Raw genomic sequence first — 13,183 nt, forward strand, 5'->3', positions numbered from 1 at the left:
GATTTTATATGTTAGATCAGCACAAAGCACATGATTGTGAAGTGGAAGGAAATTCTACATGGCCATCGAGTCTTTTTTGGGTTTTTTTAGAAATAGAAATCTAAAACATGTGCGCATTTGTAATTAGGCCTGTTTACTCTGAAATCCCTGAATAAAAATCACAGAGAAACCAGTTATTTCCAGATAATAACAGTGGAGGAAGTTTTAGTCCACAACACAATCAGGTCTTTATAGAAAAGTGATAAAATGCAGGCTATCCATGAAAGAGAGTTATAAGAAGTTCCATTTATAGTTTTTTACAAGCCATGTGCGAGTGCCCTCAAGTCACATGAGATCTATTCTTTTAGAACTTAGACCTACATGCAATGTCATGTGCGGTGGAAAACTAACACTTGTACCCCACAGTGAAACATGGTGGTGGTTGCATCATGCTGTTGGATTGGTTTTCTTTAGCAGGGAAAGAGATATTTGTCAGACTCCATGGGAAAATGGATGAAGCTAATTAAATGGCAAACCTAGAAGAAAAGTCCGTTCAAGGCTGCAAAAAACATGATGACACTGAGTCAGAAGTTCATCTTCAGGCAGGACAACAGAGCTACAATATAATATTTTGGAGCTAAGGATATTTATGCGTTGAATTAACCTTTTTGTATATGTATATATTAAGCCTTACAATCTTTTGCCAAAACAAGACTGTAGTGTCTTCTTAAATACATTTCATTGTCTCGTTTATTTTATTACTATCTCAATAACACTGACTTAAATACTTACTCATTTCAATTTCAATTTACAAATCAAATGCTGCCACAGGTAGTGTTACAACTGTAAATTCTTCTTCTCTCCATCATTATCTGTTTGCTCTCAGACCATTTTAGTGAGTTAACTGTCAAGTAGCTAATAACATGCACATATGAGGCACAGTAAGATGTCTGCCTGTATCTTTAAGACCTTAGGGAGCTAAAAGATCCACGCAGCCTTCCTTCTGCCGGCAGTAAAGGACTGGTTCAGGAACTTAACATTCAGGAACATCCTGGCAGGAAATCCCTGCTCGTAATAGCTCAGTCTGGACATGAAAATAGATCAGCCAGAAAACTCCCCACTTTATGTTATAAATCCATGTTTTAATAACAATTCTGTAACAATTCTGTAAACTGTACAGGTTTTTGCATGACTGTGAAAATTCTGTGATAAACTGTGTGTTGCAGCATAATGCAAGCAGGAAGTAGCCTTTACCAAAAACAAATGTCGGGGCTGACGACTCTTCCTGCTGACCTTCATCAGGGTTCCCTCTTTCACAAAAACCTGACAGTTAAAAAATAAAACATGGTTAAATCAAACGAGACACCACTTAGACCTCCTCTGGTCCTGACAAATGCAGTGCATCTGCAACTGTCTGGTAGTGTTGTTTTAGGCCAGGCTGGTCGGGTATTCCCATCCCACTGATAGTGTGAAAGGGCAACAATAAGGGGTGGTGGAGGGCAGACAGTGTGGGCTGGCCAAAAAAGAAAGATTCAGACAGAAAACAATGCTCTTATCAGAGCCATACCCTGCCAGGATGAAGCAGGTCCCGTGGGCTACGAACACTGTACGCTATGTTGATCAGACGCAAAAGGTTCTCCTGAAAAACAGACAAAACAACAGAGAGTAAAAAAGATAAGAAGTCAAAATACAAGAGAAGACATGAAAGAGTCAGAAGTTACAGTTGTTGTCACCTGAATCAGCAGACAGAGCATGTTTGTTGACTTAAGATGAAGACGTAGGTGTTTTTGCTTAGAATGTATGAGTGGCTACTGAAAAACGTCCCAGTAAGTGACTAAACTGTGCAACAGAGCTAAACTTTAGTCTGGATGCCAACAGGCTCATAGAAATATGCTTAGCAGTAGTTAAACAGGATTTTATGTGAAGTTGTTGTTTTAGGAAACCTATGATTTTCTTAAAACAATTAGGCACAATGTACAAGTGAGGTTACGGGACTAAAATCAACTTTCTTTTTTTTTACTCTCACACAGTAACAAACCCAGGAGTTGTACACTTTTTACACAAGATACCTACATATTTTCACAGACTCAAAATGACTCTTTATTGGTCAACATTTAAAGTACACTATGAACACATGGCTACAGTCAGATTTTAAATGTCAAACCCACTCACAGACAGATGGACGGATGGATGGATGTTTAGAGAAAAGGAAATGGAAAAACATTTTTTGCATATGCGGTTTTCTTTTTCCATATTGATTCAACTCTGGTAAACACTTAAATCCAATGAAATACTTTTACATTCTGTAGAAACCCTGCATGGTTATGGAAAAAATAGTTATTCTTCATAAATTTGTAACATAAATAGATTATCCTCAATGACATAAAAGTTAATCACCCAAACATAGGTGCTTAACTTTTGCGTCACTGATGTTATATTGATAGCCTGTAATCTCTTGTTGAGTTTCTCAGTTATCATTAAAGGACACTTTGTTCTGCTGCTTAACATGCAGAGTTGGAAATGAAAGAACTTGTGCATGAGTGGAGGTTGGCCACTTTATAAGGCAGGGCACAGAAGGACCTTGGAGACTGTAGGATGCATAACAAGGACTGTAGGGAATCGCTTCTGATTTGCATTGATTCCTGATTATTTTTATTGATTTATAAATGTATTCATGTAGTCCACCAGGTCTTTTTTCTGATATTTAGTTTTCCTCCTGAAGTGGAGGCTCAGCTAATTCAGTGCAACCAAGTAACATGTCTTTATTCAGGAAGTGGGTAAAACAGATTTTACTCATTTTCATTCCAGCAAATCCTTATTGTTGTCTCTCAGAGGTAAAGTTGACACTCACCCCATGTTTTAAGCTGTCATTGACTTGATCCGCAATGTCAGACATCATTGCTACAGCAGCTGTAGAAGATAAGCAAACACAGGAGAAGGATCAGACCCAACAAATGTTCACAACTACTGGGAAGTTTTGCAACTCATCATCTCCATGTAAAAGATAAACCAAGAGAGGGGTCTGGATGTTTTGTCTGAGACGTCTCCCTTATCAGCGATGCAGCATCAGATAGTGTTGCAGTGGCTTGCCTACTAAATTATCACCCATATCAGTCTTCAGGCAGAAATGAGCTGCAGTGGCTGTCTAGTGGGTTGCAACTCCAAACAAAGAAATCTAAATTGGCTCTCTCATGGCCGTTCCTCCATGCCAAATGAGCACAAATAGGTTTGCAGTGAACAGAAAAGCCACACACAGAGTGGTGTAGAGCTCCCCTGACATTAAGGGAGAGTGTAAAGTGAGCAGCGACTGTTTTTGTTTGTGTTCTAGCAGCGTGTTTACTGTACCTTGGGTGTCTTCATATTCCTTGGAATCAGGGGAGAGGTTGTTCAGATAATCTGTGAGCACAGTAGAAAAAATTAAATACCTCTAGAAAAAAGAAACACAGAACTACCATCGATTATCTTTCGTTACTAAGAAGGAAAATCTGAAATAATGTGATTAAATCAAAAAATGTCCTTGTAATTCGCTCACCTGTGAGGAGAAGGCGATACTGAGCCACACGCACAATAACCTGCAGGAGCTGATGTTTGAAAGAAACTCTCTCCCCAGCTGGTTTCTGCTCCTAAAATAAATAAATACACACAAGTTTGTTTAACAGACACACTTCAAACACTTCAATTTTTATTTTAGACCACATGACGTGTTTACAAAAATGTAAATATTTAATAGTTTTATCCATAAATCTATTTGCAAACTTTGATCTTCTTCTTCTCTGAGTGGCCCTCAGCACAATTCAATACATGACTTGTTCTGCTGTGGATAGTGAATAAAACAACATAAAACAAACATGCAGAATATTAAAATCCATATACATTATATTGCCAAAAGTATTGGGTCACATCAATGAATTCTGGTGTTACAATCACTTCCATGGCTGCAAGGGTAAAAGTTTGGTGTGGAGAAACTTGATTGTTCCACACAGAGTCTTGACTTCAACCTTCCTGAACATCTTTGGGGTGAATTAGAATAGAGGCTGCAATTCTGGTTTTATCATCTAACTATGAACACATTCCTTAAAACCCCTAAACTAATTGGACCTTGGAATAGGATATCATCAAAGTTCATGTACAGGTAAAAGTAGACAAATACTTTGGACATTATAGTGTATAATGAATGCATTAATTTAAAGTATGTCTTAGCATTCTGGTGTTTTTGAGTCCCAAAGAGCAGGTTGAAAAAATTATCACATTTTGACCAGTCTCAGTGTGGGGGAAAAAAAAGACAATAATTATCACCAGCCTTACAAAGGGCAAACAAAACAGCCACTGGCATTAACAAAGCGTTCGAGGGAATCAAAGGACATTTTCAACTTTCAGGCTCTTAAATCTGACAGAAAACCGCAGAGCTCTGCAAAAACTTGATCCCAGCTCTCTCCTCGGTGGTCAATAAAACGTAGAACGAACCTTTAAAGCTCCTGTGTTCATAAATGAAACCCACAGGCCCACTAGACAGTCGTCTACAGTCTACATTATTACAAAGGACAGGGATGGTTTGTATTACCAGAGGGGGATAAGCCACCTTAGTATTGACCTGTGACAGAGAGTGAAGTTACAGGTCAATTATCTTTCTGTCTTCTTTGAAATATTTTAGGATTTACTTCATAACCTAAAGAGAGAATTAAAGAAAATAAGAAAGTTGACCTTGTGGAACAAAAATGCATTCATAGTTATGCTTTTTTGTTCAAATGAGAGGGTAATACTATATGAGAAATGCGTAAGTTCATAAAAGTTTTGTATATGTTTGCTCTTTCAGATTCTAAGAATTGCAAGCAAAGATTTTATATTTTGAATGAGAGAAACAGCAGGTCTGACCTCAAATTTCTGAACAATAGCTGCGAATGCGGGTGAAGCTCTGCAGCTGTCCTCCAGTAAACCCATGCTTCTATCATAGTGGCCGATGTAAGTGGTGAAGACCAAGAACTCTGCTTTCCTCGACAGGAAAATATCAGCAATCCTTTGACTGTCCTCCCTGAATGGAAAGAAAACAACGGTAGAGCTATGCAAAGGAACCAGTATCTGTGCCAGTTGGCTGAAGCAGGATCATGGAAGAGGATATCTTCTTGGTGATAGTATGATGTGTTTAGTTATAGAGATGCAACAAGAAATCAGGAGTTGAACAAGCTTCAGCTTGAACTGCCCTGACCAATGACTGGCAGGTTGTAAACTCTATTTTCTGCAACATATTACGACATTGCTGTGGTTCATTCAAGCTGTGAGAGAGAACAAGACTGGAAGGAATAACAGGAAGGCTGAATGGAGGACAACAATGTTGATCTGTTTTTTGTTTTTTTTAAGCTTCAAACTATGAAACATAGATTTTAAAATGTTGGCAGCTTTTTTTTTATCTCACAGTTATACACAGCCTGGGGTTTCAGTAATTAACTGGGTTAATGGCTAATATAAGATGCTAAAAACAATTAAAAATGTTTTCAAATATTAGTGCGCTCTCACACAAGTAGCATGACCCTACATGTGCTCCTAATATATATAAAAGTACCACACAATGCTTTGTGAAGGCTATAAGAAAATAAATAATGATCGGCTAAAATGGCCGCTGGTAGGTTAAAGCTTTATAAAAATAGGAGATCGGAAAAAATGTCGATCAGTCCATCTCTTTTTGCTTACATATCTGTCAGTGTGTTCTTTGTCAATGTGTTGTTTGATGCCTAATGACTCACCAGTGTCTTATTCGACTCTCCAGCTCTGTTAGGATTTTGCTATGCAGCATGTAGATATCAGGCAGCTCATTGAGAATCTCTCTGAGTCTCTCATCGTCCAACACAGGCTGCCCGTCATCCCCAACGGCAGACCCCACATCTTTCTGAAAGTCCTGATACAACAAGAGTGAAGGTCTTCATTTAATAATACAGTTCAAGTCTAAATCTCAGACTCATAGCTTGTGCTTGGCTTACAGTCTCATTTCTATTTTTGTTCTCTTCCTCCTCTACAGGAGAATAACCAGTAATCCAGGCAGCTGTGAGTACAGCAGGTATTGTGTAAAGAAATCTCATCACATCTTAGAGAACTGAACCTCCAGTAGTTTAGGTTATTAGTTTAATTTCTACACCAGTGGAAAAGTGAAAGAACAAGTTTTGCTCATAATTTAATTCCCCTGCTGAGGTAGTACCTCGTTGCATTTTTCTTCAAGCTACCTTCAGTGAACATAAAGAGTTCAGTGTAACGAGTCAGACTGTGGTCCACTAAACCAGCTCTGGTAAAACATTTTAAGGTTGTATGGTCAGTGAAAGTCACCCAAGAGGTAACAGATAATTCAGCTTAAAAGGTCATACAACAAACACTTTAGATAAAGGACTTCATGTTTTACAGCATCTACAGAAAGGGTGTCCAAAGTGCGGCCAGGGGCCATTTGTGGCCCCTAGACTGATTTTGTGCACTTCGCCCTGACTACAATTCAGGAATGAGACAAATATGCCCCCCTAGCCAAGGCTGTCGCAGATTGAAACATTTTATTTATAATTTGGACAAATTGTGAGAATCCGTGGTGTGTCTGCCTCCAGCTAACCATTTTACTGTCAGTTGCCGTTGCCTGGAGGTGCTGGAGAAGGGACAGGTGCAGCTCATCAGGCTTATCAAGTGGGCAGTATATGAAGAGGCCGCGCCTGCACTTCGTTGCCCGAGCGTTTTGCCCTTGCAGTACAGCTACTGGCCTCCCCTGAAATCTACTCTCGTAGTTTGAAAGTTATTTCTGAACTTTTCTGTAAACTTGCACTGATTTTGCCTGTCCTGACACTTCCAGGTGCCTTACCTCTGGATCCGACGGAGTTGACCAGAGATTTAAAGAATCGGTCTGAACCGAGTCCCGAATTGAACCTTCAGGCTGACTCTTCTGTGAGCCACCAGCGAAGCGAATCCTGTCCGCCCTCCCAGCACCTTACCTTCTGTCGGCCCCGTCTCAACGAAGACGGCGGTCAAGGCGAGCCACTCTCTCTTACACCACTGGGTCTATGACCATTCCACCCGGCGGGTTTCCCTGCCCTTACCTGTAAGCTGCACAATCAGTTCTGGTGCATTTTCTGAGGTCCAATTTGTAACTCTGCTCTTCTCCTGCAGCCAGACGGTTCCAGTCTTGTTTCCTGTTCCCAGGATCATTTGTTTAAATAAACATTCACTAATCTCATCTGTCTCTGGTTGTTCTCTGCATGTGGGTCAGGTTGGCAGTTAACATTATGACAGAACCTCCAGAGGACCCTAGCCGAGCACAGCCAGCAGATCCGTTCACATGATTCTACCCTCCGGGAGATTCTGGATCAGCAGCGGCAGACTAGTCAGCAGGTAGAGCAGCTGGCTTCGCTCCTCCAGCAGGCTTGTAACCAGACCACCTCAGCACCAGAGCCCTCCACTCCGGTAGGGTGCGCAGCCGCTTACCCACCGCCTCAGCAACACCAGCACTTCCGCGAGGTAACCTCCCCCAATCCCGAAAGATATTCGGGGGAGGTCGAAGGTTGTCGCGGTTTTCTGCTTCAGTGCTCTTTAGTTTTTAATAGGTCGCCCCATTCTTTTCCTCATGATGAGGGAAAGATCTCTTATATTCTGGGCTTATTAACTGGGAGGGCACTCCAGTGGGCAGAGGCGAGGTTTTCTTCCACAAACAGTTTCCAGATATCATATGCAGACTTTGAGTCAGAGTTTAGAAGAACATTTGACTTAGGTTTTGATCAGACCAGTCTTGGTCGCAGGTTCTGGACATTAAAACAGCGTAATCGCTCAGTGGCTGAGTTTTCTATAGATTTCCGCACTTTAGCTGCAGCTTCTGGCTGGAACACCAGTGCATTAAAGGCAGCATTTTTACAGTCTTTGGACGAGGCATTAAAAGACGAGTTAGCCCTAGTGGAGGAGCCTAAGGAATTAGATGATTATATTGACCTAGCAGTCCGCCTTGATTCCTGTCTCAGAGAGAGAAGGCGAGCCCACTTTGAAAGAGCTGCCGGTAGACCCCCGCTAGCGGCTCACTCTGTGTCACCTGGTCGGCTCAGGTGAGTGCTCCCGCCGAGCCTGAGCCCATGCAGGTGGGAAGGGCTAGACTCTCGCCCGATGAGCAGAGGCGGCGGCGGGAAGCTGACCAGTGCTTTTACTGTGGAGCCTCAGATCATTTCATTTCTTCTTGCCCCATTCGGCCAAAAGGGGGGGTCCGTTGGTCTTAAAGGATCGGCCGACGGACGAGCCAGTTAGCCTAGAAGCCCCTAGATGTACTCTGCCTGCAGTGTTGTTTAGAAACATTAGTTCCAGGTCACTTCCTGCGTTAGTTGACTCGGGTTGTGAATTAAACTTAATAGATCAGAAACTTGTAGAAGAAGAAGGTATTGAGACTGAGCCTCTCTCTCATCCACGCCAGGTTCTAGTTTTAGATGGGCTGTCATTACATCAGATAACTCATCGCACTCTGCCTCTGGAGTTAGTGGTCTCAGGTAATCATAGGGAGAGAATTTCTTTTTCAGTCTTCCCTATAGCTCAAAGCTCGTTGGTTCTCGGATTTCCCTGGTTGCGGCTCCATAACCCCCATATTAATTGGGCTGAACGCCGGGTGGAGGCCTGGTCTGAGAGCTGCCTGCAGTCGTGTTTACAATCTGCCGTCTGCCCTCAGAAAACTCAGAAACGCCTACCACCTCGTCAGGATCCGCCAGGGGGACAAGGGGAAGACGGCGTTTAAGACCCCCCTCGGCCACTTTGAGTATCTAGTCATGCCTTTTGGACTGTGCAATGCACCAGCGGTGTTTCAGGCCCTGGTCAATGACGTGCTAAGAGACTTCCTGATTGTTTTTGTTTTTGTATATTTGGACGATATTTTAATCTATTCTAGAGACCTCGAGGAGCACCGCTGCCATGTCCGGCTAGTCATTCAGCGCCTCCTGGAAAACAGACAATTCGTCAAGGTGGAGAAGTGCGCCTTCCACCAGTCCACCGTCAGCTTCCTGGGATTCATTTTGGAGGGTGGACAGGTTCGCGCTGATCCCGAGAAGGTGAGAGCAGTGTTAGATTGGCCAGTTTCCGGATTCACGCAAGAAGGTTCAACAGTTCTTGGGATTCGCAAACTTCTACCGGAGGTTCATCCGGAACTACAGCCAGGTAGCAGCACCCCTTACAGCGCTGACTTCCATCAAGGTACCATTCAGCTGGAACGCTGACGCCGAGGCCGCTTTCACCCGCCTGAAGGAAAGGTTCTCTCAGGCCCCGGTTCTGATCCACCCTGATCCCTCAAAGCAGTTTACCCTGGAGGTGGATGCCTCGGACACCGGGGTGGGAGCGGTCCTCTCCCAGCTTTCTGGACAGGACGGACAACTTCATCCATGCGCCTTTTTCTCCCGTCGCCTGACGTCTGCTGAACGGAATTACGAGGTGGGAGACCGCGAACTACTGGCCATCAAGCTGGCCTTGGAGGAATGGAGGCATTGGTTGGAGGGAGCTGAACATCCCGTACTGGTTTGGACAGACAACAAGAATCTGTCCTACATTCAGTCAGCTAAATGCTTAAATTCTAGACAGTCATGTTGGTCACTTTTCTTTTCCCGTTTTAACCTGTCCATTTCTTTTAGACCCGGCACAAGGAACCTTAAGCCTGATGCTCTCTCCCGCCAGTTTGGACATGAAGATTCTGAAAAGAAGGCTGAGCCCATCCTACCTCCCAGTTGCACGGTCGGGAGATTGAGACCTGGGAGATTGAGAACCTGATGCAGCGAGCCCTACCGACTGACCCTGGACTTGGTACCGAACCCCCGGGACGGAAGTACGTACCCAAATCAGCGCGTTCCAAACTGATCAGCTGGTTGCCTTCCGCCAAGTTCTCCGTCCACCCGGACGTCAGCCAAATTGTTGCTTCCGTTTCCAGAAGGTTCTGGTGGCCGTCCCTGCACAAGGATATCACAGACTTTGTGAATGCCTGTACTGTTTGCGCCAGGAACAAGGCGCCTAACCACCCTCCTGCCGGCCTCCCCCAGCCTCTTAGTGTACCCACTCGACCATGGTCACACATCGCTCTGGACTTCATCACTGGCCTGCCCAACTCCCATGGGATGACCGTAATCCTAACCATGATAGATTGATTCTCTAAGGCCTGTCATCTGGTTCCACTATGGAAGCTGCCATCTGCATCACAGACAGCTAAGCTGATGACCAAGCAAGTCTTCTGTCTCCATGGCATCCCGCAAAGTTTACTGTCTGATCGGGGACCCCAGTTCACCTCCCAGGTCTGGAGATACCTCTGCACTGCCCTGGGGGCCAAGGTGGCGCTGACTTCTGACCACCATCCCCAGACTAATGGCCAGGTCAAGCGCCTTAATCAAGAGCTGGAGGCAGCTTTACGATGTGTGATCTCAACCAACCCTGCCGACTGGAGCTCTCACTTGGCCTGGGTCGAATACTCACACAATTCTCACGTCTCAGTAGCCACCGGCCGCAACCCCTTTGAGGCCTCCCTCGGTTATCAGCCACCCTTGTTCCCGGGCCGATGGTACCTTCAGTTCAACGTCACATCCGGAGATGCAAGCGGATTTGGGATGCAACGGTTCAAGCGCTTCATCGGACATCTGCCCATAACAAGCGCTATGCTGATTGACGACGTGTTCCCGCACCTACGTACCGCCCAGGTCAGAAGGTCTGGCTCGCTGCTCGGGACATCCCATTAAAGTCCCTATCCCGTAAGCTCTCCCCCAGATTCATTGGGCCGTACGTAATAGAGTCCCTAGTGGGACCCACTTCTGTCCGCCTTCGTCTGCCTTCCAGTTTCCGGGTTCACCCGGTTTTTCATGTCTCCCAACTGAAACCTGTCCTGACCAGACCAGTATGCTCTGCCCCATCCTCCCGCCCGGGACTTCCAGGGCCTCCCGGCGGCGGGGCCGTGGGTGGCAGTACCTTGTCGACTGGGAGGGCTACGGTCCTGAGGATCGCACCTGGGTGCCCAGCTCCTTCATCCTGGATCCTGCTCTGCTCCGTGACTTCCGTGCAGCCCGACCTGTTGTTCCTGGGCCGCCAGGAGGCGGCCATTGAGGGGGAGGTGGTGTCAGAATCCGTGGTGTGTCTGCCTCCAGCTAACCATTTTACTGCCAGGTGCCGTTGCCTGGAGGTGCTGGAGAAGGGACAGGTGCAGCTCATCAGGCTTATCAAGTGGGCAGTATATGAAGAGGCCGCGCCTGCACTTCGTTGCCTGAGCGTTTTGCCCTTGCAGTTCAGCTACTGGCCTCCCCTGAAATCTACTCTCGTAGTTTGAAAATTGTTTCTGAAATTTTCTGTAAACTTGCACTGATTTTGCCTGTCCTGACACTTCCAGGTGCCTTACCTCTGGATCCGACGGAGTTGACCAGAGATTTAAAGAATCAGTCTGAACCGAGTCCCGAATTGAACCTTCAGGCTGACTCTTCTGTGAGCCACCAGCGAAGCGAATCCTGTCCGCCCTCCCAGCACCTTCTGTCGGCCTTGTCTCAACAAACACGGCGGTCAAGGCGAGCCACTCTCTTACACCACTGGATCCATGACCATTTCCCCCGGCGGGTTTCCCTGCGCTTACCTGTAAGCTGCACAATCAGTTCTGGTGTGTTTTGTAAGGTCCAGTTTGTAACTCTGCTCTTCTCCCGCAGCCAGACGGTTCCAGTCTTTTTTCCCGTTCCCAGGATCATTTGTTTAAATACACATTCACTAATCTCATCTGTCTCTGGTTGTTCTCTGCATGTGGGTCACGTCGGCAGTTAACATTATGATACAAATTTATAACCAACAAAATAAAAAATTATTTCTTTTCATAACCACACTTTTACTCAGAAGCAGAATTTGGTGCACCAAAATCAGCTTTTTTATTTATTTCTAAAACTTGGCTAAAAGCAGCAGCTGTTTTTGAAGAAATAGTTACCCAAATCCTGTTCTTATTGTTGAAAATAGGCTACATGCTAATATTGGCCATCTAAAACATTCAGAAGTGGACTTGCTGGTGTGCTATGGACCATTTCCATGCTGTATCACCAATTGCTCTTGAGCAAAAATTGGTGATGGCTGCACAAAATGATGGCTGCACATTTTAATTTAGAGCAGAATTTATGGTTCCATCAATTATGGGAAGTCATGAAGGTCGTAAAGCAGCAAAAGTGACCTGACCATCACACTAACACCACCATGTTTGACTGTCAGTGTTCTTTGTCTGAAACGTTGTCTTAGTTTTATACCAAATGTAGCAGGACATAAACTTTCCAAATGTTTCACTTTATCACTTTTTTTCTTTCCTAAAAAGTCTTTGGGATCAGCAAGATGGTTTTTGGCAAGTGTGACATAAGCTTTTGTGTTCTTTATGTTCAGAAGTGGCTTTAGCTTTGGAACTCTTCCATAGAAACCATTTCCCCCAGTCTCTTTCTTATTGTTGAACGATAAAAACTGACTTTAACTGATGAAAGTGAGGCATGGATGCTTCAGATGTTGTTCTGGGTTCCATTTAGGTGTCTTCTTGAAGTCTGTTGTGGTTAGGTGTGGCTTGTAAAATAAAACGAAGCCTTCCAAAAATGTACTTAATTATAGTTAATTTATTCTTTAGCAATGGCAGGCTGTTGCTTTTTCACACAGGGCCAGGTGGGTTTGGATAGCTGTTTTCCCTTAATTAAACAAACTTATTATTTGGAAATTGCTTTTCATTATTACTCAAATTGAATTTGTCTGATACAAAAATTGTTTGGGAAGTTTTGAAATATACGTTTGCGGAAAAGTGAAAACAGAAAGAATCTGTAAGCGGGCAAATACTTTTCTACAGTACTGTATATATTACTCATTAGATGAGTTTTATAAAAACGATAAAGATAATTCACTTACTTTCTGAAGCAATCTGAGGGCCTTTACATGGCTAAACACCAAAACATAAACACAGATTTAGTCAGGGTTCATTCGGACACACTGTTATTTTTAACAGACAGACAAACATGAAATGAAACATTATTTATACTTACAATCTCTCTGTATCCACCAGCTCTTTAATAATGTAAAATGCTCTGGATCGACCATCAGGCTGTAAATAGTTACATAATTAGACATAATTCAGGCATTTTGGCTAAGATTCAACAAATGTAAAGTAACTGTCCCTCCTCTTCAATCGTCTCAAAGCGGAACTTAAATGGGAACTGTCTTTAAGAATCCCATTATCCTTTATACGGTTACC

The 13,183-nt window shown here is 43.9% G+C and overlaps 1 protein-coding gene across 2 annotated transcripts in view; it reads right to left on the reverse strand.

The window, feature by feature from the left end:
• LOC124856447 (FYVE, RhoGEF and PH domain-containing protein 5-like) overlaps nt 1–13,183 on the reverse strand; it is a 40,662-nt gene that overhangs the window by 14,195 nt on the left and 13,284 nt on the right. For both annotated transcript variants that reach the window (XM_047346857.1, XM_047346856.1), the window contains exons 4-12: nt 12,975–13,033; nt 12,841–12,871; nt 5,718–5,869; nt 4,852–5,008; nt 3,512–3,602; nt 3,325–3,375; nt 2,831–2,889; nt 1,547–1,618; nt 1,234–1,302 (exon numbers count right to left, since the gene is read on the reverse strand). In XM_047346857.1, coding sequence (XP_047202813.1) covers nt 1,234–1,302; nt 1,547–1,618; nt 2,831–2,889; nt 3,325–3,375; nt 3,512–3,602; nt 4,852–5,008; nt 5,718–5,869; nt 12,841–12,871; nt 12,975–13,033 — 741 coding nt within the window. The remainder of the gene's footprint in view (nt 1–1,233; nt 1,303–1,546; nt 1,619–2,830; nt 2,890–3,324; nt 3,376–3,511; nt 3,603–4,851; nt 5,009–5,717; nt 5,870–12,840; nt 12,872–12,974; nt 13,034–13,183) is intronic.

This window comes from Girardinichthys multiradiatus, chromosome 20 (genome assembly GCF_021462225.1).
Source record: "Girardinichthys multiradiatus isolate DD_20200921_A chromosome 20, DD_fGirMul_XY1, whole genome shotgun sequence".
NCBI lineage: Eukaryota > Metazoa > Chordata > Actinopteri > Cyprinodontiformes > Goodeidae > Girardinichthys > Girardinichthys multiradiatus.